The sequence below is a fragment of the Seriola aureovittata genome, chromosome 6 (genome assembly GCF_021018895.1).
Source record: "Seriola aureovittata isolate HTS-2021-v1 ecotype China chromosome 6, ASM2101889v1, whole genome shotgun sequence".
Taxonomy (NCBI): Eukaryota; Metazoa; Chordata; class Actinopteri; order Carangiformes; family Carangidae; genus Seriola; species Seriola aureovittata.
Window position 1 is genome coordinate 18,832,738 of NC_079369.1, and position 24,661 is coordinate 18,857,398.

A 24,661-nucleotide genomic window follows, 5' to 3' on the forward strand; every position below is an offset into this window, starting at 1 on the left:
ATTTGTGCGGGTGAAAAAAAAAAACCACACTGATAGTTTTGCAGGAAAAAGTCAGTCAACACAAAATGCATTTCAAATAGTTTTATTAACTATTTTTCAGGTCTTACAAAAATATGACAAAATAAATTAAAAGAAATAAATAGTCCCATTTCCCAGTATTTTTCTTTAAAAGATTTTTTGTACAGTGGTACATTGGAAGAGCAAATGATGTTCAGCAAGTGAGGCTTCCATGACGATGACTTATCTTAAACTTTGAGGTTAGGGTCAGGTTTTAATGTAGCTGGGGTGAGAGTCTCACCTGAAGTCCAGAAGACAGTACATTTACTAAATTCACTCAGTCCTTTCCACTGATATCCCATTAGACTGACTTGGAAGTGTAGATACAATAAGCCTAAACTCCTAAAAGAACTGTTGCTGCTGTGATCGTGAATTAAAGACAGCTGATGAGTCCTTATGAGAGGGACGCCTGTGCTTGGCCCAGGAGAACGGTGATGGTGTTGTCACTGGCATGGGATTAAGTTTTCAATGAAACCCAAAACGATTCAACATCTGTTACTTTACTTCAATTAATGCTTATTTAAAGACCTCCATTGTAACAATATGCAAAATTTGTTGCTGCTGCCAAGAGTGCAAGGATGAAAGTAGTGATAAGTTGGTTAATGGTATCCATTTCTACTCTACGAAGTTGCAAGTTTTCCCTGAATAAGGAGGAACTACATACATGGAGGCATGACCTAAACTCCACTGTGATATGTCAGTGTCAGCAAATGCCCTTATCTCTGCCCTCTCTCTCCGGTTACCTCTAATTCTTTCGACAAAAACTTTCAAATGATGATGAACAGACTCTATTGCATCATGGCGTCATTCATCCCTGAAATCCAAATGCTGCAAGAAAAAAAGGGTTAGATGAGACAGTGCTCAGCTACGCTGTACCATCTCCATCTCTGCTATGCCGTTGTTCTGCTGTGAACTTTCCTTTTTAACAATGACCAGCCTGTGAGAATGATACACAAAGACACTGAAGATCTTACATTTCTCCCAGTCTTGCACTTCTCATTTTACATGTATAATGAACAAGACTTCCTAATATAAAAAAAGAACGTACTGTAGATAGCCAGCAAAATGATACTTTGACCACACAAATGTCCTACTTCCTTATTGCATTTGATGTCAGTAAGATCTTTTTGTCTCTCTGCGGAAGTATGTTTTTGTATTTTCTTTATGCATGTGACTGAAAGGTGGACTTCACGCACTGTGAAGTTTTTATAGACACATGAAAGGAGCAACAGAATATACAAACCTGTTTGAAGCTCCCTAGAATCGTCAGATTGTGTAAACACAAAGCGCTAGATGGATGAGATTCTTGTTATTATTCTTAACTGGGTGTCAGGGGGAGATTCCTCACGTTAAATATGAGACAGGATGGGGCTGAGAGAGCTGTCACTGACGGTGAAAACTAAGGAGATACAAAGAAAAGATGCATAGAGTCTGGCTGGGGATAATGCAGGAGGAATTGGTGCTGCGGGTGGGGGGGGGGTTAGTCTAGACTTATAGTATTACATGTAAGTCTCCTACATCTTATTGCCAAAATCCTTGCCAGAGGTGATGGTGTGGGAATGCATAGTTAATGTTCCTGTCTCTCACCCTACAGTGCAACGGCCTCTGAAACTATTTCTCACTGTGTACTTTATCTTATGAGACCCCATAATGCATTTCCCTTTCAAAGAGCTCTTCTACTGCAGCCAGACGCTCTAATCTCACTGCCCCTGCTGTACACTGATAACAAGACACTGATTTTATGGGTTAATAGTCAATAGTGAATTGAGATAAGTGGTTTAACGACACACTTTTCTGTGCAGGTAAACTGTGGCGCCACCTTCTGGAGGCCCTGCAAGAAGTGAATCACGGGTTAATGGCAGATGATGCTGATGCTGATGCTGATGATGATGATGATGATAATGATGATGATGATGGGCTTACTTGAGGAACATATTTTTCATAAACAGCGCTGAAGTACATGATTAACAGAATATACGGACTCACATCTCGGGATAAGAGTATAATCCGAAAAAATAACACTTTGGTTAAAAAAGGAAATCTCAATCATCAGCAAATGGTGCGTATAAAAAAGATATGGAGCTCAACATAAATAAGAGCAACTATTGTTTTGTTTTTTGTTTTTTAAAAAAAGCCTCATTTGAATATTTTGGAAAATCCCACAGTTGCTGAGAGCAGGGACATGGTGAGGAGATAACATGTACTGTGTGGAAGGAGGAAAACAAACAATCCAGCTTTTGCATAATGTTATGAGGCAGGCTGGTGTCGGCTCTCTCTCTCTCCTGCAGAGAGAGGATACGTTTCTATGCAGGGCGTCAGGGTTTAGTGCAAATGTTACCTCTTTAACTCTGCGCTCGTTTGCCAAGTCTGGTTCGAGTGTGTGGAATGGAGCACCATCTGTGTTTACAAGGTGCTCTGCGGGCTTGGATGGAGAACAGCACTCAACAGGTCTCCATGCGCCACTTTTTCAAAATCATCCTCGTCTACTTCTAGTTTTATTTATTCATTTATTTTTTGCTTTTTCTTGTCTCTCTTCCGCTTGCTCTCTCGGGAAGAATACTGGTGTGTAACAGCTTGATTTTGTAAGCTCGTTACTTTCTTTTTGCACAAATCGGAGTCTGGCGCAGGGCGGGAGGAAGTGTACAAAGCTCAGACATCACCTCTGCTTTGAAAAATAAAGCTGGTGATATATCAGGGATGCTTATTAAAGGGGGGGGGGGCATTGTGTGATGATTGATAAGGATAATTATAACACTGATTGATATTGCTTTTCCATTTTTCCACTTCAATACAAAAGTGAGGGGCCCAAGAATTCCTCACGGTTAAAAATGAGACAGTATCTAATGATCACTTGTGTTGTGACAGCTAAAGAACACTCTCAGTAGTAATTTGATGTACAATCGGTGATCCTTTCTTACCACTGTATTAGTTTTTAAAATCTTTATCCTCCACAACAAACTGTTATGTCCTTAGTGGGAGGCCACTGAGACGCTTACAATTTCTGACTAGAAGAAATCAAGAAACACAGCTCTCTGCTTTAAAGGCTTAAAAATATTAGAAACGCAGCTCATGCATTTCTTCATGTATTGCAGACAAGGAAAGATTTGTATGTTTGTGTGTGTGTGTAAGGGAGTGTGTGTGTGTGTGTGTGTGTGTGTGTGTGTGTGTGTTTGTGTTTTATCCGGTCATAATAGGAAGGCTTACTTCTTTCTTATAAAGCCTGTTTTTTGTCTCTCAGCAAAAAAGCAAACCAAAACAACGGTCATCTCTCATCAGTTTCATCTTTTCCTCTCTCTGCTTCAAGTACTTCTACACATGGCCTACGACAATACAGAGGGTAGGTCAGGCCTTTCCTCACAGTAAACACATCACTTCTTCAGTTGAGATGTAACCAAAGACAAGTTTGTTCTCTGGAGCTACTACACTTTAGAGCCGGCCGTGTCCAAGTCTGTTGAATGTCCGTTCTCAGACTCTTCCCCTCCAGGCGAGGGGATCTCGTCCGGAACGCCGTTCAAGTCAGACCTGGAAGGTTGTCTTTCTGATGTCTGTGATGACGATCCTTCCCCAGATCTGGGCAGCGGAGCCCCGTTCACACATGTCCCTCCCTCAGATTTCCCAAAGTTAAACAGTTTCCCAGGGTTGAAGGCTTTGCTGGGTGACTGAGAACGCTCCTGAGAGCTGCTACCTGATGATGAAGATGAAGATGATGATGATGATGATGATGAGGAGGAGGCTGTTGCCGTGGCATTAGAGGCTGCAGCGGCAGCCGCTGAAACCGCAGCACCTTCCTTCTTATTCTCAGGTGACTTGAGGAATTTGAAGCTCAGGAACCCGGGCAGCTTCGGCTCATTGCCAGTGGGCGACTGCGGGGAGCGGGCGCCACCTGAGGAGAACTTGCTCTGCAGTGGGATGATCTGTTTCAGCTTCATCACATTATTGTTGGCCAGCAGAGAGCTGGGCCTCTTGGGTTTGTCTGACCCGCTACCCCCTCCTCCTCCTCCCCCGGGGCGTGATTTGCTGCCATGACTTTTGTCGTGGTGGTGATCCCCAGAGGAGTCACCCTTGCTTTCGTCCCGCTCCCTTTCCCTGCGGGCCATATGCTCCGCCTGCCTCTGCCTCTCCTCCTCCTCCCTCTTCCTCCTCTGCAGCTGTTGGTAATGCTGCTGTGCCTGCCGCTCATGCTTCTGCAGAGGAAGGGAAACATTCCCACAATGTATTTACTAGAATCAGCAGTAAGCCAACTAACCATTACCATACTGCAGTGCTACCATCTAACAGATCCCTTACTACAGAAAGAACCTTGCATCGGTGCTGCAGGGTCCACTACAGCTTAATCTCTTTTCCATGTTCTATGTGTATTTCTCAAAAGTGTTGTTGCTAAAATATCACCTGAAGTGTAAGACAAGCAAATAATCTCCAGAAAGAAAGCTGCAGTGCTGCAGCACAGCATGTCTCCAGCAGAAAGTTTGGCTCACAAGCTGGCTATAGATTTTTTATTATATTACAGTACAGATGGAGTCTTCTGAGGGCTTGTTCAAACTGCCTGAAAAGCTCTTCAACTTTATTCCTCTCAAATTAAACTTTCTCACATGGTCTCAAAATTTACCTTAAAGGCCTCCCTGCGCTGATAGTCCAGTTTAGCCATTTCCTCTCTGACCCAGGTAGGAATGTCAGGTATGGCCACATGAATGATGTACTTCAGGAGAATGGCAAAGTGCTGCAGACAGACAGAGAGATAAAAACAAAACAATGACTACGTGAAAGTTCAATCCCAGTCAGAAACAGATCACAGTGCTTCAGAATACTTTTTCCGGGGGATGTTACTTGAACTAATTCCTGCAAAACAACATTTGAGCCGTGAAATTCTCCTTCTGCTGGGCCTGACGTCTTTACCAGGCCAAGACAGAGCTGTAGGCTTTTCCTTAATATATACAGCTGCACAGCTGACAGAACAAGTTCCAAAATATGTTAAAAGTAGTGGAAGAAACATGGAGAGTTGTATATTTCATGCACATTATTTTTGTTGGGGTTTCAACAGTATTTCTCTTGTGCTATTTTCAGTCACTTGAAGAAATAGTTGATGTAAGACACCTTTTGGTTCGGGTGTCTATAGATGACCCCACAATAAGAGAAGCTGGAATGCTCAGTTATGCTCTAACAGCACATACTGTATTTACCATAAGCACACAACACACTAGACATTTGATAGATGTATATAGTATTGATCGACCACCACATCTTCCTGTAAAATATTTGTTTAAAATCTTCTGGATCACAGGATGATGTGTTCTGTAATTAACAGAGTAACAACATGTTTCTGTGTAAAATGGGTGGACGTTCATGTGTGTTTGCAGTTTAAACACCACGCACATTTTAACAGTAATTTTGTGCTGGGTCATAAGAAAACGGGTGACTTGGAAATGCTGGTGTCCAGAGAAAAAGTTTGGAAAAGCACTGCTCTAAGCACTTCAGAGCGACTCGCAGGGAACGAACCTCGAGGATGACGATAGAGATGATGGCCATCTCAGGGCTGAGCCACGGGAAGAGACGCTGTAGCTGACCACACTGACCAATCAGGTAACAATTCACTATGATGGCAATCAGGCCCATGGCTTCCATTGCAGTCTGAACAAGAGGAAAAAAAAAAGAACCGATTTCAGCTCTGCTGTTTCTTAGAAATGGCTTTATGCTTTGCTGAGAACAGAGAATCATTTAATTAAGTTCAGTTAAATTTTTGTCATTAGATATTAGCAGCAATTTAACCGATTAAATCAGTAGATTGACTGAATTGATTTCATGCCATTGTTACATACTGTAGTTAACGTTAGTGCTGTTTACACGAGCATCGACTCTCTTTAACCTTCAAAGCCAGTTTTTGTGCATCTGTCAGTATCAAATACTATTTGGGTGAAAATGAATTCAGTCAACTTCCAGGAAAGGCAGAAAAATCCCATGAGCTCATGTTAACTTTCACAGTGGGTTTCCCTAACCTGCCACTGGCCGATGCTCTCCACTCTGAGTCCAAAGGGCCTCTGCAGACCAGTGCAGAGCTTAAAGGCATCGCTGCGGATCTCGATGATGTTGTTGATGAGAGCGCACATGGCAGCCAGAGGGAAGGCTGAGGAGAAGAGCACCACGTATCCGAACTGGACAAACATCTCTTGGTAGTCCTGGAAGGTGTCCTGAGAGGGACAAAATGGATCATTACACTAAAGCTCTACCCAGTACATACTGTATATACTGAATGCTAGTATTTGCCAGCTAGAAGACAAGACTGCGTTTCTGTACAGTAAATCAATGTGCAGTAGTACTAAACAACCACATAGTCATATGTCATATAGTCAGTTATGATTTTTTGTAACATAAGACAGCGTTATTCAGTTTACACTCTTGGCACTTGTGAGGTGTCGTGTAACTGTGAAGGCTGAGGGACTGTGATGGATTCATGTTGCAGTGCTGACCTACAGTAAGTATGATGACTCAGTCAAGTGATCTCCATCTGGCAACATGTATGGCCAAGTTGTTTACCTACTATTATACAAGATTTTACAACCACTTCCAATCTATTCTGACTTGAACCTAAACCATCTGCAACTGTAGATGATGATTCATGTAAAGACTATATTATGTGGCAGATTCTACAGAGGAAATCTTCACGAACTTAGTTTCATGAAAAAACTAAGTCAAATTCTGTCAGGCTGGATGTTTTTCTCATGCTTTTATCTATTATGAATAATAATGAAAATTAATAGTAATGAAAATTTCTACTCATCCATTTTAGAGATTTTGGAAAGAAGGATTCAACAATCAATCATCAAAAGTCAATCAGCTTTCCTAATAATCTACCTGAAGACAAATCATTTTTTGAATCAGACCATAATGAAACACAGGGACTAGTCCTTCTACCTGTTGCTATGAATGTCAAAGAAAAGCGGATCTACTTCCTGGTCAACTTGCTAGCTGCCTTATTCTTCCACACACAGTGGTTTGTTTACAGTAGTGCAAAGTCGTGGCTCACTCACTTTTTAAAATGACAGGGTACACATTGTGCAGTTTCCTTTGCCTGCCAGTTTGGTACAACTGAAGTTTTTTAGAAATACGTGGGAGCCTCTGTAAACCAATTAACATAATTTTAATTAATTAAAGACTGCGCTTCTCAAATGTCTGCAACAGAGGTGATGAGTAACCTGTTTCCATGACTAATAGTCATAATAGACTAAAATATGAGGATAACACCCAGCTTCAAAAATACTGGAATTTATCTTCAAATGGTTTCAAAGGATACAAAGTATCACCCTTTAAAACTCTGTGCACAGTTTACAGATGAAGTGAAGTATCCGGGCCTTCTTACAGCATAAGTCTGCATGCAGCTCTCCATCTCAGCCTGAGTGAGCGTGTTGCTCTCTCTCTCTTCAGGTGGGTCCATCCATGATTCCCTTTTCGTTTTAGGCTCGGGTCTCTCAGTGCTCCGGCCTCTTCTTCTGTGTCGCAGCGACGTGCTGCTCTCAGACCCAGAGGGCAGCGGAGCGGTGCCGGCGGCAGCTGCAGCAGAAACGGCAGCAGCATTGACTCCCTCGGCCGCCCCTGTCCCTCCCCCACCGGACTCCTTCACATCATGGATGCCATTATCATCATCGTCGTCACACATTTCAAACACAGAGGCAGGGTCCATTCCTTTTTCCACCATAGTGGGGCTCCCCTCCTCCAGGAAACTGTTGTCCATGGGGGGCCCACTGCAGACTGGCCTTCTGTCCACCTGAGCAACATCATCAGCAACTACCATTACTACTAATAACAACTGTTACTCTGATTGCATAGCACCTTTTTTTTTTTAAAACAAATGATAAAAGTGCTACAGTATAAGCAGATTAACACATTTATGTTATCACACTGTATTGTACCTTCTCTATGAAGCTGACTTTCCTCAGCTTCAGACCACAGTCGATCAGACTTTCCTCCTCCGTCTCTCCTTCACTGAACCTCCCACTGTCAGCCTCGTCCCTCTCACCTCGCTCGTCTTCATCAGGCACCCCGCATCCCCCGTTTAAACACTTCTTCTCCCTGAGAGGAGTTGAAGAGACCAACAGACGTCAACGTGTACATTTACTGCTCACAGAGGTTCCCTGATGGTCTATTTACTCAGTGTCTGATCAGCATCAATCACAACTGCATGCAAATAGACAGACAAAGGCAGAGACAGATTAAGTGGCTTTTTATTTGAACTCAACCACGTCTGTTTGTAGTGACTAATACTCTGAGTGTTGGTGTAAGTGACAACTGCAAACACATAAATGTCATCGCTCATCACACTGATCGCTTCTCTAAAAGCATGCTGCAAATTGCATCATCAAAGGATTAATTTCACTTGTTTTTGACATCCAAATGTTAATACTTACTCTAGTGCACATACATATTTTACTAAAGTGTATGTTTACTGCATTTATTAATTGAAACAGAGTTTTAATAATGTGTTTCACCTTCTTTCTGGATGCCCCACCCCGGGCCTGGTGCCCCTCAGTCCAGGTCCTGGCATGGCCTGGTCAGTGGGAGAGATCTGGGCTTTCCCAGCTGCCAGTCGGGCGTATTTTAGCAGCACCGAGAGCAGCAGGTCCCACACAGCTCGCAGTGTAAGCTCTCCCAGCTTGTGGCGCTCATACAGGTAAGGCTGCAGCACCTCCTTCACATTTTGAAGGAACTGGCGTATGATGAGCAGAGTGGCCAGCATCTGACAAGAACGGACAGAAATGAGCTGCCACAGTGAGCGAATAATCCAGAGCATTCGAAAGAAACGCTTCCCTGGAAAAAAAATGCAAACAGTTTCAGGTGCAATGGGTGAGAGGAAGGTGGAGGGGGCAGAAAGAAGACCAGCGGGACAGAAGAGAGGATATGATCATAGGCTGAGAGAGCAGTGGGACACACTGTTATAGAACAAATCAATCAAAACAAAAGTATATATGCAGACTTTATCCACAGGCAAATCACTTCAGACAGAAAACTGCTGCTGAACGTTTCCCAGTGCATTAAAAATGTCTTGACTGGGATGTGTCCACAGGTGTGATATGTATAAAAGAACCAAGAGGGAGCAGTGCAGCTGCAGTTTCATGCTCCATCTAATTCACTGTTTCAATGGCTTCAATGCTTTCAATGTGTTGAATTGAAGATGATGACTGATGAACATGGACATCGAAGGCCTTTCAATAATACTCATAACCTCGAAGGACAGATACACTTCAAATGACAGACTTTAGGAAGCACCAATATGCTTAAAGGGTATTCCAGTTTATTAAAAATTGGGTCTATTTTTATAGTGTTGGGCCGTACACAACATGTAAAATACTGTCAGAGCTGAGAGACATTTTGACCCAAAAAAAACAGAACACCAGACATATCCTTTAACTCTGAAAAATTTAAAGAACTGCATCACAAACCTTACAATCCTTTAATCTAAAAGCAATTGCCCCCAAGTCAAATAATGCTGATGCACAGAATGCAAACGCAAAACCACAATGAATTCCTGACAAGGACATGGACACAATGTTATTTTCAGTCAATGATGGGAGACCTCGGAAATGGAGAGAAGGAGTTGCTGTTCTCCCACGGCTACCTACTGGAACAGTCAGCACAGATATGTCAGAGTCAGACACTGGCAGAATCAAGCTGACAACACCAGATGGTTTTCATTTCAGACATTTCAGTGTTTTTGCAATGATTTAGCCAGGTTATTCTTACTTCAGAGGCAGCAATTTATTTACATTATGAAGATTAACTGGATCCAAGAAAAGTCATGTCTGCCTGTATTTTTTTAAGGTTATTTTACTCCTGCGTATTCATGCAGTTCTTTAGTAAGTGGACCGATTGACTTAGCAAAAAAGTAAATATACTTTGACAAATATTTGCAGAAGCAGGGCTGTATCGGTCGGTACTCAGACTTGGGAAAACAATGAAGTCGGGTGATGCTAACACATTACGACGAGCTGAGTGAGGTGGCACTCCGGCGGAGAGTGGCGCAGAAACTGACAGACTGAGTGAGAAATTGAGGAATGAGTGGTGAGAGTTGTATCAAAAAATTCACACCTTCCCACTGCGTGGAAGGAAAAGACCAATAAAAATAAAAAAATACACATTGACCCCCATATAACCATGTCAATGAAAACGGAAAAGCAAAAGAAACCTACTCAAAGATTTTAACCAGGAAGGATGTTGGTGAGGGGGCCTAATGGAGGGAAAATGGAAGGATGAGCTGTGAGGTTTCAGTCGGTCAGAAATGAAAACACCAATCATTTAAACAATCAGACATTATCTTCCACGTACAATTTAAAATATAAATGCATGAAGCAGCTCCTCTGTCACTGCTGTCTGGTGAAAGCCATGTTTCCAAATGATGTAGTTTTCACAACGACAGAAAAGACCAAAATTCGCAGTTGCGAGCTTTTACCAGACAGAGACAATCAGAAGGCAAACAACAATACTTTTTTACAAGTATTATTGTTTGCTAGTTCATTGCGTGGTTCAAACGTGGCATGCAAAGGGATGACAGGGGTGGTCAGAAATGGACCATTGACCTCCCACTCAGAGGATGAACAGGGGTCATACTTTGGACCTGAGCAAAGCCCTGGAGGACCAAGGGACAGAGACCACAAGCATCCGGATCTTGAGGAAGAGGGAGGGCAGCACATTCACCCGGATCTGCCGCTGCAGACTCCTTAACAGAGACAACACCAGCAGCATCTTCCACAGATGGACAAATGGATGGATGCGTGGATGGATGGTTATGGAAATCAATGCATGGAAGCAGAGAGAGCAAAGTATATAAGGATGGGAGACTGCAACAACACACGTTGGAAGCCAGGAGATTCACTGAGGCATTAGAGCCGGGATGTTGCTTACCTCCTTCAGGCGCTCCATGTCTTTGAGGTAGAATCCAATGTAAAAAAGGCTGAGATAAGAATTTACAAACTGAAACTGCAAGAGAAAGAAATGCCAGGTGTCATTAAAAAGAAAATGATATGAAAAGAAATGTTTAAAAAAATAAGATTCTAAATCACGTGGGTATTTTAGATATTATGAAAATTCACTCACAAGAACCATTTTGATGATGAGATTTTTCTCATAGGCACTCTGGAGTCTATAGTTTTCTGTGGAATAAAAATCATCTCTTATTGTACCTCCAGACCCACTCATAAACAATGTAATACACTGTGAAATTAAAAAGTAAATTACTAATTAGAGTTTACAAGAGATTACAACTGATCCACGAAGAGCGTTAACCTGCAATTTTATTGCTTATTATCTGCTATAAGACATGCTCTGGTCTGAACGTGAATGTAGATTTGGATCACTCCAGGAGCTTGACTCTTACCCATGTCGTTGAGCCAGCAGGCAATTTTCCTGTACACCTCGTCACATGCGGTCACAGTGATAGCTAGCATAATTTTGGGGATGAAGCGAGCTAGCCGGGGCATTTCCTTGATCCCCATCACAAATTCCTGCGGAGACACAATCGCAGGTGAGGTTGTTTTCTCTTGCTTTATTAACATTAGGTTCCACTCACTGTCTGTATAGTCTATATCATACAGCCGTCAAAGAAATTTGACTTTTAACAGGTTTGTGGCATCACTACAACCACCCTCAAAAGAAATTTCTGACACTAAATAAGGACAGATGCATGGAGAAGGAGATTTTCGACCACAAAAATACTGGTATACAACAGATGCTGACAGCTGACTGACCTGCAGCTCAAAGCAGATGAGCATGACCAGGAAGACAAAACAGAGACAGAGGATACAGATGGGCAGGCTGACCAGCCACCTGAAGACACGCCTCCGCCACGGAGGATAGTAGAACTCCTCACATCCTGTTATGGGACTACAGCGCTTGACTCCCTGCCGACAGAGAGAGAGAGAGAGAGAGAGAGAGAGAGAGAGAGAGAGAGAGAGAGAGAGAGAGAAAGAGAGAGAGACAAAGAAAGTATAAACAGGGCCTGAAAGAGAAGAGGGGAAGAAAGGAGGACGGGAGGCTTTAGTTTCTCTCACCCGGAACTGAGGCCGTGGTTCCTCCAGGGATTCAGCGGGCGTGTCCAGAGTTCCCCATTTGTACGCCAGCTCGGCGCCCCTCCTCTTCCACCGCTCCAGAAACAGAGTGGCCCACACCACGTTGAACAGCGCAAACACCACACAGCAGATGTCACGGCTAGTCTGGAAGGCCCCAAACGCAAAAACACAGATGCTCAAGACTATGATCAAGCAACGTGATTTGTCGGTGGCGGTCAGCGATTAAAGCTGTTTGAGGCTATAACAGTCTCTCACCTGATCTGACTCGGTGAGCATCCACAGCACAAAGCCGATCACAGCAGGATACAACATAGAGGTGGTGTAGAACCCCAACCAGGCAAAATACATGGCGATCTTCACCCCAAAGTAGTCACAGATATCATCTGTAAATATCAGAATGAGTAAAATCATTCGAAACAAACATTATAATAAAAGGTTGTAAATATGGAACGACTGTATGTGCGAAGTATGTCACTCAAACTGTATCAAAAGCACCTTCTTATGTCTTGTGGTTGTACAACAGTATTACATTAACATTAGTGTGTGTCTCCACTCGTGTTTTGATGTACCAACCTAAGGGCTGTTTCTCACAAACAGCCTGGACCCAGGACTTCATCAACTGACTGAGGATCCTCTGCTCATGGAGAGGAAACACCTGCTGGATCACACCTCGCGCGCTCAGCTCTGGGACTGCAGAGAATAATAAAGCAAGATGGAATTATTGTAAATTTAATTTGTTCAAAAAGAGAAACACAGATAGATCAGAGAGGAACAGGTAACAGAGCAGTATGTGAAGACAAAACTAAAACTATCAGCTGCAGTAAACCATGAGATACATCACAGTCGTCTCCTCAGGATTTCAAACCCAAACCAACTGAGGGATTATTTCCAAAGCTCTTCAGGAACTGTCCTCTGTTTAACAAACACAAGCATCGCCAGGCGTCTAGTGACACTGTTGTGATAAAGCAAAAAAAGAAAGGAGCTTACTAATTGGCTGGCCCTCCAGGAAGTTGATATTATGAAGCACCTCCCCGTGTTTGGCACGTAGATTGTCCAGCCAGTACTTAATGATGCTCTGCCTCTCCTGCGGTGAACAAGAGGCGCGAGTCAGGTGAGGTCTTGAGAGCATGTTTACCTGCATACGTGTGTGTGTGTGTGTGTGTGTGCGTGCATGCTGACCTGTGAGGTGAAGAAGCACAACTCGCTTTCAATGTTCTCGTAGATGTAGTCCTCCTCACAGGAGAAGCTTCGCGTTCCTCCCCCAAACTCGGGCTTCACCGCTTTCCTCAGTGCCATCTCCTCAGCTCCTCGCAACAAACTGCAGGACACACAGAGAGAGAGAGAGAGAGAGAGAGAGAGAGAGAGAGAGAGAGAGAGAGAGAGAGAGAGAGAGAGAGAGAGAGAGAGAGAGAGAGAGAGAGAGAGAGAGAGGACAATAAAGACACTTCTTCAATCTGAGGTGTTCAGTTTTCTGTGCGTTACCTCAACTTGTCTTGACAACATTTGCGTCAGTGAGTGTTGGCCTACATACTGGTTCTCAGAATTGTCAATAACCCACAGATAATGTGCCTCAAGCTGCTGCACTCAGCTGACAGTTACAGCGTTACAGCATGTAGGTGGAGAGAGCAGTATTGATAGTGATTGCATAGTAACAGCAAGAGTTATTTTGCCAGCTGACAAAAAGGAAGCAGTCATTCCCATTATTCAGGTCATCTCTTGTAGAGGCAATGCATTCTGGTCTACTTGGGGCTGCTGCTGGTAAAGAAATTTATTTATCCCAGTGTAAATTGTTGATCTTTGGTACAAAATCCATTTTTTAATAATCTTGTTCTTTGAATGTGAGGGGCTTGTACATTTCTTGTTTAATGCTGACATTAATAATAAACAGCTATTTTGATGATCGATTATTCTCTTAAGTAATTTATGAAACCAATATGCCAAATATTCTCTTGTTCCAACTTCTCAAATGTGATTGAAATGTGAGGATTTACTGTTTTATCACTGAAAATGTATGGTGAACTTTGGAGTGTTGGTTGGACAATACAAGCAGTCTGAAGATGTAACCTTGTACTCTGGGAAAGATTTTTGGACATTTTATAGAATAAACTATTTATGAATTTGTCAAAAAATAAATAAAATTATTAAAATAATAGTTAGTTGTGTCCTATTGTGTATGGCTGAACAAAATTCTACGAAACTCAATTTTAGCTGTGTAGTAAACATTCTGCTGTAAGTTACGACAGTTATTTGGCCAGTTTTCCACAGAAAAAAGCAGAGATGGATGAACCCTTACAGTGTTTAAGTCAGCTCAACTCTCCTCTAATGTCTTAACCTCATCACTCTCTCTCATCATCTCATTTCCCATCAACCCCTCCTCCATGTCTCCTCTCTTCCTCCTCCTCCTCCTCTCCAGCCACTGTGTCTCCTCTCCCCTCCACCTTCTCCATCCTCCTGTCTCTCTTCCCTCCCCCTTCACTCTCCATCCTTTTATCTCCCAGAGTCCTCTCCTTTGCCCCCAGCCCCCACACCCCACCTCCTCTTTTATCCCATCATTCCTTTCTCCTCTCCTTCTGTCCTTCCCAGCGGCTTTGTGCTGAAATCGCAGTAATAATGCAGCACCACGCCCTCTGTTCCCTACAGGCTGACAGCTCACCTCTCTCTCTCTGTCTTTCTCTCTCTCTCTCTATGTCACATGTACATGTATATATAGTCTATACACACACGTACAGGAAGTCAGCCTAGGTGGGCTTGTAACATCCATCCATCAGGCAGCTCCGGGCACTTTGAGGAGCAGGACAGTGAAGTATGTTCAGCACTATGATGGATTACAGCAGAAATGCGATGTGTAAGCTTCTGTATCACCGCTGAATACTGCTTAGTGTGCAGCACTATCAAAATAAAAGTCCTTTTCTGAGGAAAAACAATGCCGTATCTATTTAAACCAACTGCTTAGTAATCTAAGCCAATAACTACAAGGCCCTTCAGAGGTGTGCAGCTCCTGCTGCTGCCAAGAATCTTAATGAGATCCCCCCCCTTTTTTTTATTGAATCAAAACCTTTATTGCTTTTTACACTCTCTTTCCAAATATCAGGAGTCTTAATTTAAAGATGCAGGCAAAGGCAATGTGCGGACAAAGCTAACCTTATAAGAGAACAGAATATTGCTGAGGGGGAACGCTGCACATAAGGTTTATGCTAATTTAGCAAGTATCTATCAGGTGTAATGTAGAAACTCAGCAGAACAGGACGACATGCTGTAAAGTGCCCAGTCAGAGCTGAGGAATGAGTAATGGGTTGGATATCAGGTAAGAAAAAGAGGCTGTCACACCGAGTATGCTAATTGCCAAAACTGTGCTTCCTGCTCAAGTTGTTTTCAAAGCAACAATTGGAGCCATTCTGAAAATAAAACACAAAACATCTCTGAACCCATGTCTCCAGCTGTTCCGATGCTGGTCTCATACCCCTCTCACAGCACAGAATTTCGGCGCTGGTTACTGATCTCTTTCAAAACAAGCACATAGGGGAGAGAACAATGCTGCTTCAGATGATATCATGATAAAAACACAAGCCTGCATACGGAGGGTGACGCACCTGGAGCCCTGGTATTCTCACACAGCTAAAAAACTCTCACTGCTTCAGTAGGCAAAGGGAACGACTATCCACGGTGAGTGGACGGAATACTTTCTGGCTTATCTTTTCTATCACGTAAAATGTAGGTCAACCTATCCAACAGTAGGTGTGTGTGTGTGTGGGGGGGGGGTTGTGCCTCGTTTCACACAGGAATCATTTTTCCTTGAGCATTTCTTTAAAAATCTAGTAGCACACTTTCAGAAAGCACTTTCTCCATCCTCCCACCACATCACCTCTCCTCACTCCTTCCTTTTACTTTCCCGTCCTCATCCTTCTCTTTCTCTGTCACTCCCCCTGTTTCTTTTGTCTTTCCTTCTGGCCATCTGGCCATTTCTATTCTATTAAAAGGTTTGGTCAAGACTCTTTTTTTTTTCGAGCTAAATGCACAGTCAGCAGAGAGGACTCAACATTTGTCAAGTGGTGAAATACAGTATGGAACAACGAGTGCTACCCCGATCTGCTGGATTGTATTTCTCAGTATTTATACACCAAAGTCATCGCTGAGATTAAAATGACCCTGGGCTCGTCCCCAGTTCCCCTGGGGATTTTTTTCAAAACAAGAGACAATGGCTGGGTAGCATAATCAGAGCGAATACAATCCATACTGTTTAGCCTGACTCCGACCCTCTGCAAAACTTTAAATAACCTGCAGCACAGCAGCCAGAAGCAGAGCAGTGGTGCTGATACACCAGGCATCATGGCAACTTCACTAATGGGTCACTGTGTATGAGCTAAACTGCTGTGCCCACTATAGCTGCAGCTAAATATAAAACCATGATAAATGAAGGTACAATTTTACACCAGCAAAGAACAACAGGGATATTTTTGTAACTCCAGTGGTAGCATTTAAAAATAAGTACAACCTCAAACTACTCGAGGAAGTGATATACTGCATTATTCATTACCCAGTTTATTCATTTCCTGTCTCTGTGGAGGAAAGTTACAGCTGTAACTTCCTGCCTGTTTTCTGTCCAGGGTGACAGGATGATTCATTCACACGACTACAGTAAACACAGCAGGAACAGCGCCACCTGGAAAAGGTCATGGGACCAAAGTAGAAATCACGCTCTAGGACGTGTTCAGCTGACAGGGATAACACGAGCCATCAAAATGAAGTATCTTCATACATTTGGGGAATATTTTTTTTTATCATTTTAGAATTTCATTTTGGGAAATGAAAACATTGATTCCATTCTCATATCTCTCACTGTCGGTTAGAGCAATATTGATTGAATAATTGTCGGTTTAAATAATTTATCAGGTAAATAAAACATTTACTTGTTCCATCTTCTTAAATGAAAGGATTTGCTGCTTCTCTATCTATCGAGTATTTTGGACTGGTAATCAGACAAAACAAGACATCTGAAGATGTCCCCGCCTGTGCTCTGGGAAACTGTGATGAACATCTTTAACTCACAAAAATAAATGGCAGATAGATGAATGAATGAAATAACTGTCAACAGTCTGGGCAGATTTCTTACTTTTCATATGTAGCAGTGACGAAGAACGCGTAGACCCGTGTGTGCTTATGATGTCGAATTTGGATGATGAGCTCTGGGATTCCCAGCCGGATGTGGTTCAGTAGCCATAGCAACGTGTGGTCATCTGTAGTGTCTGTGGCAGGAAATAAAAAATAAAAACACATTTTTCAACCATACCCACGCATCACTGTACGCTGGAGCTGCCGAGTACTCCCACAGTCTTGTGTTGTTTATTCCTGAGCAGCAGCTGGAGGTGAAGTGTCACACTCAAACGCTTGAGACTGACTTTTCTTCTCTGCTTTCTTAACTGGTTCAGAGGAGCTGATCAGAGGACTGCTACTCTAATCTCTAGGCCATGGCTAAGAAAGTTGAATATCATCAACATTAATATCATAATCAACAGTGTATAACTATTGATTCATTCTGCAGCAGAGAAAGGCTGAAAACTTTCTCTGCTGCTCAGTTTTGTTTTGGGGTTTGAAAGACTGAATAAAAGATTATTGCTTTCTTCCTAGTAATTCTGGAAACAAAAGGTACAATATGTGTTTAACTGTATAATCTTAAATGCGTCTGCATGAGTGTTCTCTAAGTTTCTAACGAACAACATTTAGACCTTAAGAGTGAAGATACTGGAAAGTTTGGACATTACAGCCTGTCCTCGCTTCTTTACAGGGCGGTTTGAGGGCCAAGATTTAGCGTTAGCGTTTGCAAGCACTGAAACAGTCAGTCGATAGGAAAATTATTCTGCAGCCATTTTGTTAATTGTTTGAGTCACTCTTCAAGCAAGAATGCCCAACGTTTGCTGGCTCCAGCTTCCCGGTTGTGAGAATTTGCTGTTTTCTTTTCTAAATAGAAAAGAAAGTACACTGATTAACTTTAGGTTTTGGACTGTTAGTTGGACAAAACAAACGTATTTGAATGTGGCTCCTTGGGCTCTGGCAAATTGTGATTTGCATTTTTTTCTAGCGATGCATTATTTCTATTGATTCATCAATGAATTCTTTTTTCAATTAATCAATTTTATCATTTTTTTTTGTTTCGTCCAACCAAGAGTCCAAAACCCAAACATATTTAGTTTAACATCTTAGAAGAGCAAGAAAATCATCAGATATTCACACTTGAAAGTCAAAACAATAAGCACATTAATGAATTAGCACATTAGGTTGTAGTAAGGGTTGACCTTAGGCATGTTGTTATAATTGTTAAGGTTGGGATTAAGGACTAGGGATGTGAGTGACGTCCTCACATATAGAAACGTGTGTGTTTGTGTGTTGAGTGCTTGACCTGCAAAAGTCATGAGGACATCACAGTTCTCTGTGGGCACCGTTTTCATCCAAGACTTATGAGACATGATGTGTCTTCCAGCCTGCAGCAGCCGTTTTCCAAACAACTTATCTGAAAGACAGAGAGCGAGAGAGAGAGAGAGAGAGACAGAGAGAGAGACAGAGACAGACAGAAAGAGTGTCACCTTTTCAAAGTGAAACAGTATAAGGAGCAATGACATTTCTAACATTTTCGACAACCCCCCCCTCCAAAAGTCTTACCCCTGCTGCCCCAACACACACACACACACACACACACACACACACACACGCACACACAAAGTCGTCCTTCTCGATGAGACAGATTTAAATGTCACGCCCCTTCACCTCTCAACACAAGACAGAACTAATCCTGCCCTGCCAAGGCCAGAAGCCACACATTTTCCACACTGTCTGAACTGCCACACACACACACACACACAAACACACACACACACACACACACACACACACACACACACACACACACACTCGTCTCAATCAACTCAACACGTTACTGCAGGTATTTCAGCGTGTTGTGCTGTGTCCTGAGCCTCAGGGGCGCTCACATACAAGCCTTCAATAATAAAAGATCACTCTTCAGGTTTCATGGCACAATAGGTAAAAGTTTCAACTCTGCTGAATAAACAGCCGTGCAGTCAGCGCCTGTGTAGAATTACCTTGTCTCTATTCCTGAAGTCAACAGCACTCCAAAAATAGCTGCACTGAAGCCAAACAGTAATGTGACATTATAACAGTCGGCCTTAATGCAGCAGACTGAAGGTAAATAATACATGGTATATACTGTATGTCCTCTCGGGTCGGATACTGATACGTCATGGAAAAAATTCTATTTTTTAAGACAAATCCATTTTCTGCCTCCAGGATCAAATGGACTCTTATCTTCACACCTCATTCATCTGTCACTGACCCTCTTCAGTCTCATATTCCCACTGATATGTACTTCAGAAAAGCAGCAGTGCCAATAGTTCAAACAGGACCGAGTGATTCTGTAACCAGTGTAAGCGTCGGACCCTGTTCAGCTGTCAGAGGACAGTTTGTAAGAAGTGTTTCCTGGGTCCTGAATGATAATGACAGCCGCCCTGAGAGGATGGCTGTCCCACAACAGGCCTGTGATCGCTGAGGCGTGGCACGTCAGAGGAGGCAGAAAGTGGGGCACTTTCCGGAGATACCACACAGGCACATTTACTGTAGCATCAAAACATTCATCAAAAGGATATACTATTTGTTTATGTCTACATATTTGAGAGCAGTAGAAAATGTTGGATCTCTATGAGCACAAGCAAGAGACACAAAACCAAATTTTAAAGGCTACATATTATTTTTACACGTGACCCTACTGTCGATCCAACTGTGTTGCTTACATGGTTACAAAAGTGAATGCACACAAACATGCACACTCACGAAGGTCAAAGCCATGGCGGGCTGTAAATTTAACCATGATGTCAGCACTGCTAGCATGATGCTGTAAATCACCCTGCATCTATGTTCTGTGGAGCCAATAAACACTTGTCACATAAAAACCACCAGTGTGTCCCTCTACTTCCTGGAAGCACAGCGGCGACAGAGAGGGACAGAGCGAAGATTTCTCAGAAATAGGCCTGCTGGTCCTTTTCACAGAACATTATTGGTTTCCATGTTGACATTATGTATGTACATGCACACCAAAGCACCAACATGCAACATAAAGCTGAAGCACAGTCTCTGAGCCAACAAATTCAAGTCAGTGTTTTTTTGCACTTGGGCTTATTTTTATAAAAAATAATGTCTGTTGGCAGAGTCTGTTTTTTTTGTTTGTTTCCCTTATTTGGAATCACGTGACAGCAACAGTGCACAGTCTCCACTGTTAATTCCCCTTTTACAGAGTGATCAGTCGTTTCAAGTTCTTCTTTTTTTCAATGTAATTATAAAAATGAACAGAACAAGAAAACAGGGTGTGTTCCATTGTGATAAAAAAAAAACCTTAATAGAAATAAATAAATAAATAGATAAAAGAATTAAATAAACAAGCTTAAACAAAAAAGGGCATTTCAGGGAAATATACATTTTCCATTCCTTCCAGATGTTCTCAAATTTGGTTTGCTGAAGCCTCATGGAGGAAGTAATTCTTTCCATTACAAATATTTCATAAGTGATATCGCACCAGTCCTCCAGATGGGCTGAGTCTCTGTTTTTAAAGCAGCATGAACTGATATTTATGTAACCAATGGAGAAAATTATTGAGCGTGATTGAAGATGGTCATTAGCAGTGATGAACACAGATTTTTTTCCCCAACTCTGTAGTTCCCTTCAGCTTTACAGAGCCCTGTAGTTGGATGGATGGTCTGTTGGTGTTCTGCTGTTTTCAGGTAAAAAAGTTGTAACATACCCTGTCGAAGCTGCCTGTCCGGCGCCAAACGGCCGACAGACGAAGTCAGCGACCAGCTAGTGAACCTAGTGAAACATTTAGTTGATATTTTCCTCAGGAGTTGCTTGAGACCAAAACAGCTAAAAAGGAGAGGGAATATTTAGTTTTCATTTATCAGGTGGCCAGAAATACAATTGAATAAAATTAATGCAAATGTTGCTTCATGTTTGCTGGAGGTGCTGAATGATAACACATTCACCAACACAACTTTATTATCTGATAAAAGTCAAGTAATGCAGCATCATATTTCCTTTTTTTTTTTTTTTTTTTTTTAAAAGGAGTTGCCAAATTGTTTTTTGTTGCACAAAAGTCATCATGACAGTGTTTTAGTATCTTCTCTTAATGTCTTTATTTATTAGACATGCATTACTGCTTTGTTATAATTCTGCTCTTTTTTATGCAATTTATAACCGTATTCCCTCCATATCTATCACTTTCATATGCTCTTTTAGAATCATATTTGAACATTATTTTACCTTCAAATATTGCACTTTTTATTTGCTCATCTTGCTCTTTTTGTTCCCCATGTCTGCCGTGGAAAGCACCAAGGTTTGCACCTAAAATGTTCTATATAAATAAAGTAAAAATAACAGATACAGAGACAACACCAGCACAACAAAAGACTTACCCAGTATACTGTATCTAAGGACTTGTCAACCTTTCCTTAAAACTCAACCATCAACATACAGTATTTTGCTGAAGATGATATTTTCTGTCAAGACGACTCAAAACATGTCGCAGCTGCAAACAGAACTTGACTTGGATGTAGCATTACTATTTAAAGGAGGTCTCTTCAGTACTTACAAACAGGTTGTGACAACTTTATCTGGTTCCACACTGCCCTTCCCCTCTGAAGAACATTTTCAATCATCGCAACACGTCAAACGGGAAACAGAAAAAGGTATTTTTGACTTTTTAATCTCGAGTGGTACTTCTGGATACTGAAATCTGACTGCCCGCTCCACTGTGCTTCGGATGAAATGCTGCAGGCAGTGCTGCGACATGACAGCAATTCTAATGAGTCCTGTATTCTTTGCTGAGGGCAACACACACACACACAAACACACTCCTGGAACAGCCAGCAGATTGGTTTAAACACTTTCACAATACTTCAATTTATAAGCCCCAATACTGACCGTTTGCATGCATTTGTTGTGTTTGTTGTGTTGTTGAAAATAAAAGCAATTCATACATCGCCCATCAAGGTGTCTCTGCACAGATTAGGCGTCAGGTTTGTGTCTCCATGTCTGTGTTTTTGCACTGCACAAACAAACCCTTCTCAGCTTCCATGGAAAAGGCTGTTGTTGCTTCCAGTGAAGTATTGAAATGACACTGATCACAACGTTGTGTGAGTCAGAAGAGTAAAGTCGCAGGCTCGAAAACCAAAAACAAAAACAAAAAGAGCTGAATAAAGCTATAAAGCTCTGTACAGCTGAGGGGAGCTGCAGAGTCGGCTGATAACTCTGTGTAGGTTTGTCACTACAAATGACCCCTTTCACATTCAAGTAGCCATGTGAGTCGTTATTATTATAAAAAATATTGATCATAGATGTTTGGTTTTTTTTCTATATAAGCAACCTGCAGCTCAGTGAAAACACAAAATATCAGGGCACCTTGTTTTTGTTTTGAGTAACATAGTTACAATCCTTACTCTATCTCCCCTCCATTGATTTACCAAGGGTAATCAATGTGCATTGATGGCTTTTACCTAATTTTACCTCATTAGTACTCACCATGAAAAGAGTGCATGCCAGATGATTTGTGCATGCAGTGCAAGATGGATTTCACAGTGTAAACACATTTTACTCTCTTCCACAGATTGATCTAAAGTAAAGTTTAAGGTTTAAAGAGTCTCCCCCCTTTTATCGATCTTTTAAATGACAGCCCATTATATCTGTGTATATAATGTACTAGCAGCTACACAGGAAAATGATCCCAAATATTGTTTATGTTGGCAAAAATCTGAAAAGGTCTGAGTTTGAATGCCCTTTTTAAGCCCGTAACAGAAATCAGGTTGCTGTAGAGCAGGTTGGCCCAGGAGTAGGGGTGATGCAGATAAAGCCTGTATTACTCACGGCCTTCACAGCGAGACGACTGTTCCAGGGCGAAAGCTTATCAGACAGCAGCCAGGCTGTCGTAACAAGCGGGGTGTCTTTCTCTGATCTGAGTCGCTCTCTGAAGCATTTCTGTGGGGTGTTTACTATGTGTGTGTGTGTGTGTGTGTGTGTGTGTGTGTGTGTGTGTGTGTGTATGTGTGTGTGTGCATGTGTGCGTGTGTGTGCATGTGTGTGTGTGTGTGATGGTGCAGGTATTTGTCTATGTGCAAGTGTGCGAGCCGGAGATATAAAAGTAGCAGATTAATAGGGTGTAAGTCAGTGATGAAACTCAGGCGAAGCACTAAAAATGAAGGTCAAAGGCACTTAAGGAAAGACTTGATGATGCACTCACTGTCTTTGCTGGCTGTGTGAGTGTGTTTGATAACTGGCTGCTCTTTATGCCCGGCTGGAGCAGCTTTGGGTCAGCTTTGAAGATTTGACTCAGTCAGGTAGAAGTTGTTTAAAGTTTTCTGCTGAATCTTTAGACTTAAGTTTGAAGAATACATATTGTAGCTGGGAATGTCAATCAGGTCAGTGATGTTGTTGACTACGTAAGCATGTACCGTGTACTTTCAGTTGAGGTTTATAATACTGAAAACAAACCAAACAGACATATTTTGAATCAGGTTAATTTATGAATTGTTAGTAAGCACATTTTGTCTGCTACAGTCACCTTAAATCAAAAGGTCTTCACACAGTATGCTGCTTTACTGAATACGGGAACGCTGTCTATCTATGAGAATCAACTACTGAAGTAGATGACGCCTTTAGCTTCTATGCCTTTCCTTTATTACGTGACAACTACCCACTTCATGTACAGTAGATGGATTCACTTTCTCATTCAACATTCATTCATCAAACTGATAAGAAAACAAAGAAAAACCCAGCTATAACTATAACTGAGTGGCAGCACTCTGTAGGACAGACCTTCAGGGCCTACAGCATAATGTCATTCCTGAAGATACTGTACTGTGAAAGTCGTGGTAACACGAGTGGCCTGATGCAGTATGGTGTGCAACAGTAGGAAAATGTTACAGCTAAAGTGATGACCTGCAAGGTTGTTGTTTTTTTTTTTTACTGATATACACTTCAGTGATGAGCAGTAATTGCTTTAGGGTTTTGCACAGGAGCCAATCAGTGACAGGGCGGCACATCTCACCTGTCTGCTATTGTTGCTTCGCTAGTTATAAAACACATCACTTTCTGTAGAACAGAGGATTGGCGACAGTAAGACATTAGATTGTATTTTAAGTATCTAGGTCTTGATGAAATATTATACACGGAAGAAACCCTGGATTTAAACTGGGTATAAAGTTCCCCTGTTTGTTTAACCAAATATCCAATCATGAGATAGCATCATGTTTCCTGAATCACCACCAATGGTCTATAATTACAGGTGTAATCAGGTGATCACTTCACCTGATGAAAGCCTTTTCTTGGTCACTGTGTGCACACATCATTAAAGTGAAACAAAAAATGATTCACACTCACGAATGCAGTGTATAGTTGGAAGAGCAAAGGCGGAACTGATCTTTTCTTAGGTTCACTTCAGGTAAAAAACAAACAAAAAGACCAAAATACTTTTCCTCTGCTGCCTGTCGTGGAGCAGCTGTTAACAG

General features: G+C 42.0%; 1 protein-coding gene across 3 annotated transcripts in view; it reads right to left on the bottom strand.

The window, feature by feature from the left end:
* Nucleotides 1–66: 66 nt before the first annotated feature.
* Nucleotides 67–24,661, bottom strand: part of ano8b (anoctamin 8b) — a 37,041-nt gene continuing 12,446 nt past the window's right edge. Inside the window, exons 1-20 of one of the 3 annotated variants that reach the window (XM_056378827.1) lie at nucleotides 21,751–22,066; nucleotides 18,502–18,612; nucleotides 17,218–17,350; nucleotides 13,287–13,425; nucleotides 13,095–13,191; nucleotides 12,681–12,797; nucleotides 12,363–12,490; nucleotides 12,090–12,251; nucleotides 11,787–11,939; nucleotides 11,417–11,543; nucleotides 11,137–11,192; nucleotides 10,945–11,019; nucleotides 10,651–10,785; nucleotides 8,535–8,782; nucleotides 7,959–8,118; nucleotides 7,409–7,813; nucleotides 6,048–6,239; nucleotides 5,551–5,682; nucleotides 4,664–4,774; nucleotides 67–4,241 (exon numbers count right to left, since the gene is read on the bottom strand). In XM_056378827.1, coding sequence (XP_056234802.1) covers nucleotides 3,477–4,241; nucleotides 4,664–4,774; nucleotides 5,551–5,682; nucleotides 6,048–6,239; nucleotides 7,409–7,813; nucleotides 7,959–8,118; nucleotides 8,535–8,782; nucleotides 10,651–10,785; nucleotides 10,945–11,019; nucleotides 11,137–11,192; nucleotides 11,417–11,543; nucleotides 11,787–11,939; nucleotides 12,090–12,251; nucleotides 12,363–12,490; nucleotides 12,681–12,797; nucleotides 13,095–13,191; nucleotides 13,287–13,425; nucleotides 17,218–17,350; nucleotides 18,502–18,612; nucleotides 21,751–21,817 — 3,513 coding nt within the window. In that variant the 5' untranslated portion in view covers nucleotides 21,818–22,066 and the 3' untranslated portion in view covers nucleotides 67–3,476. Of the gene's footprint in view, nucleotides 4,242–4,663; nucleotides 4,775–5,550; nucleotides 5,683–6,047; nucleotides 6,240–7,408; nucleotides 7,814–7,958; nucleotides 8,119–8,534; nucleotides 8,783–10,650; nucleotides 10,786–10,944; nucleotides 11,020–11,136; nucleotides 11,193–11,416; nucleotides 11,544–11,786; nucleotides 11,940–12,089; nucleotides 12,252–12,362; nucleotides 12,491–12,680; nucleotides 12,798–13,094; nucleotides 13,192–13,286; nucleotides 13,426–17,217; nucleotides 17,351–18,501; nucleotides 18,613–21,750; nucleotides 22,067–24,661 lie in introns of those variants that run through there. The other 2 variants (XM_056378826.1, XM_056378828.1) reach the window with 2 other exon arrangements.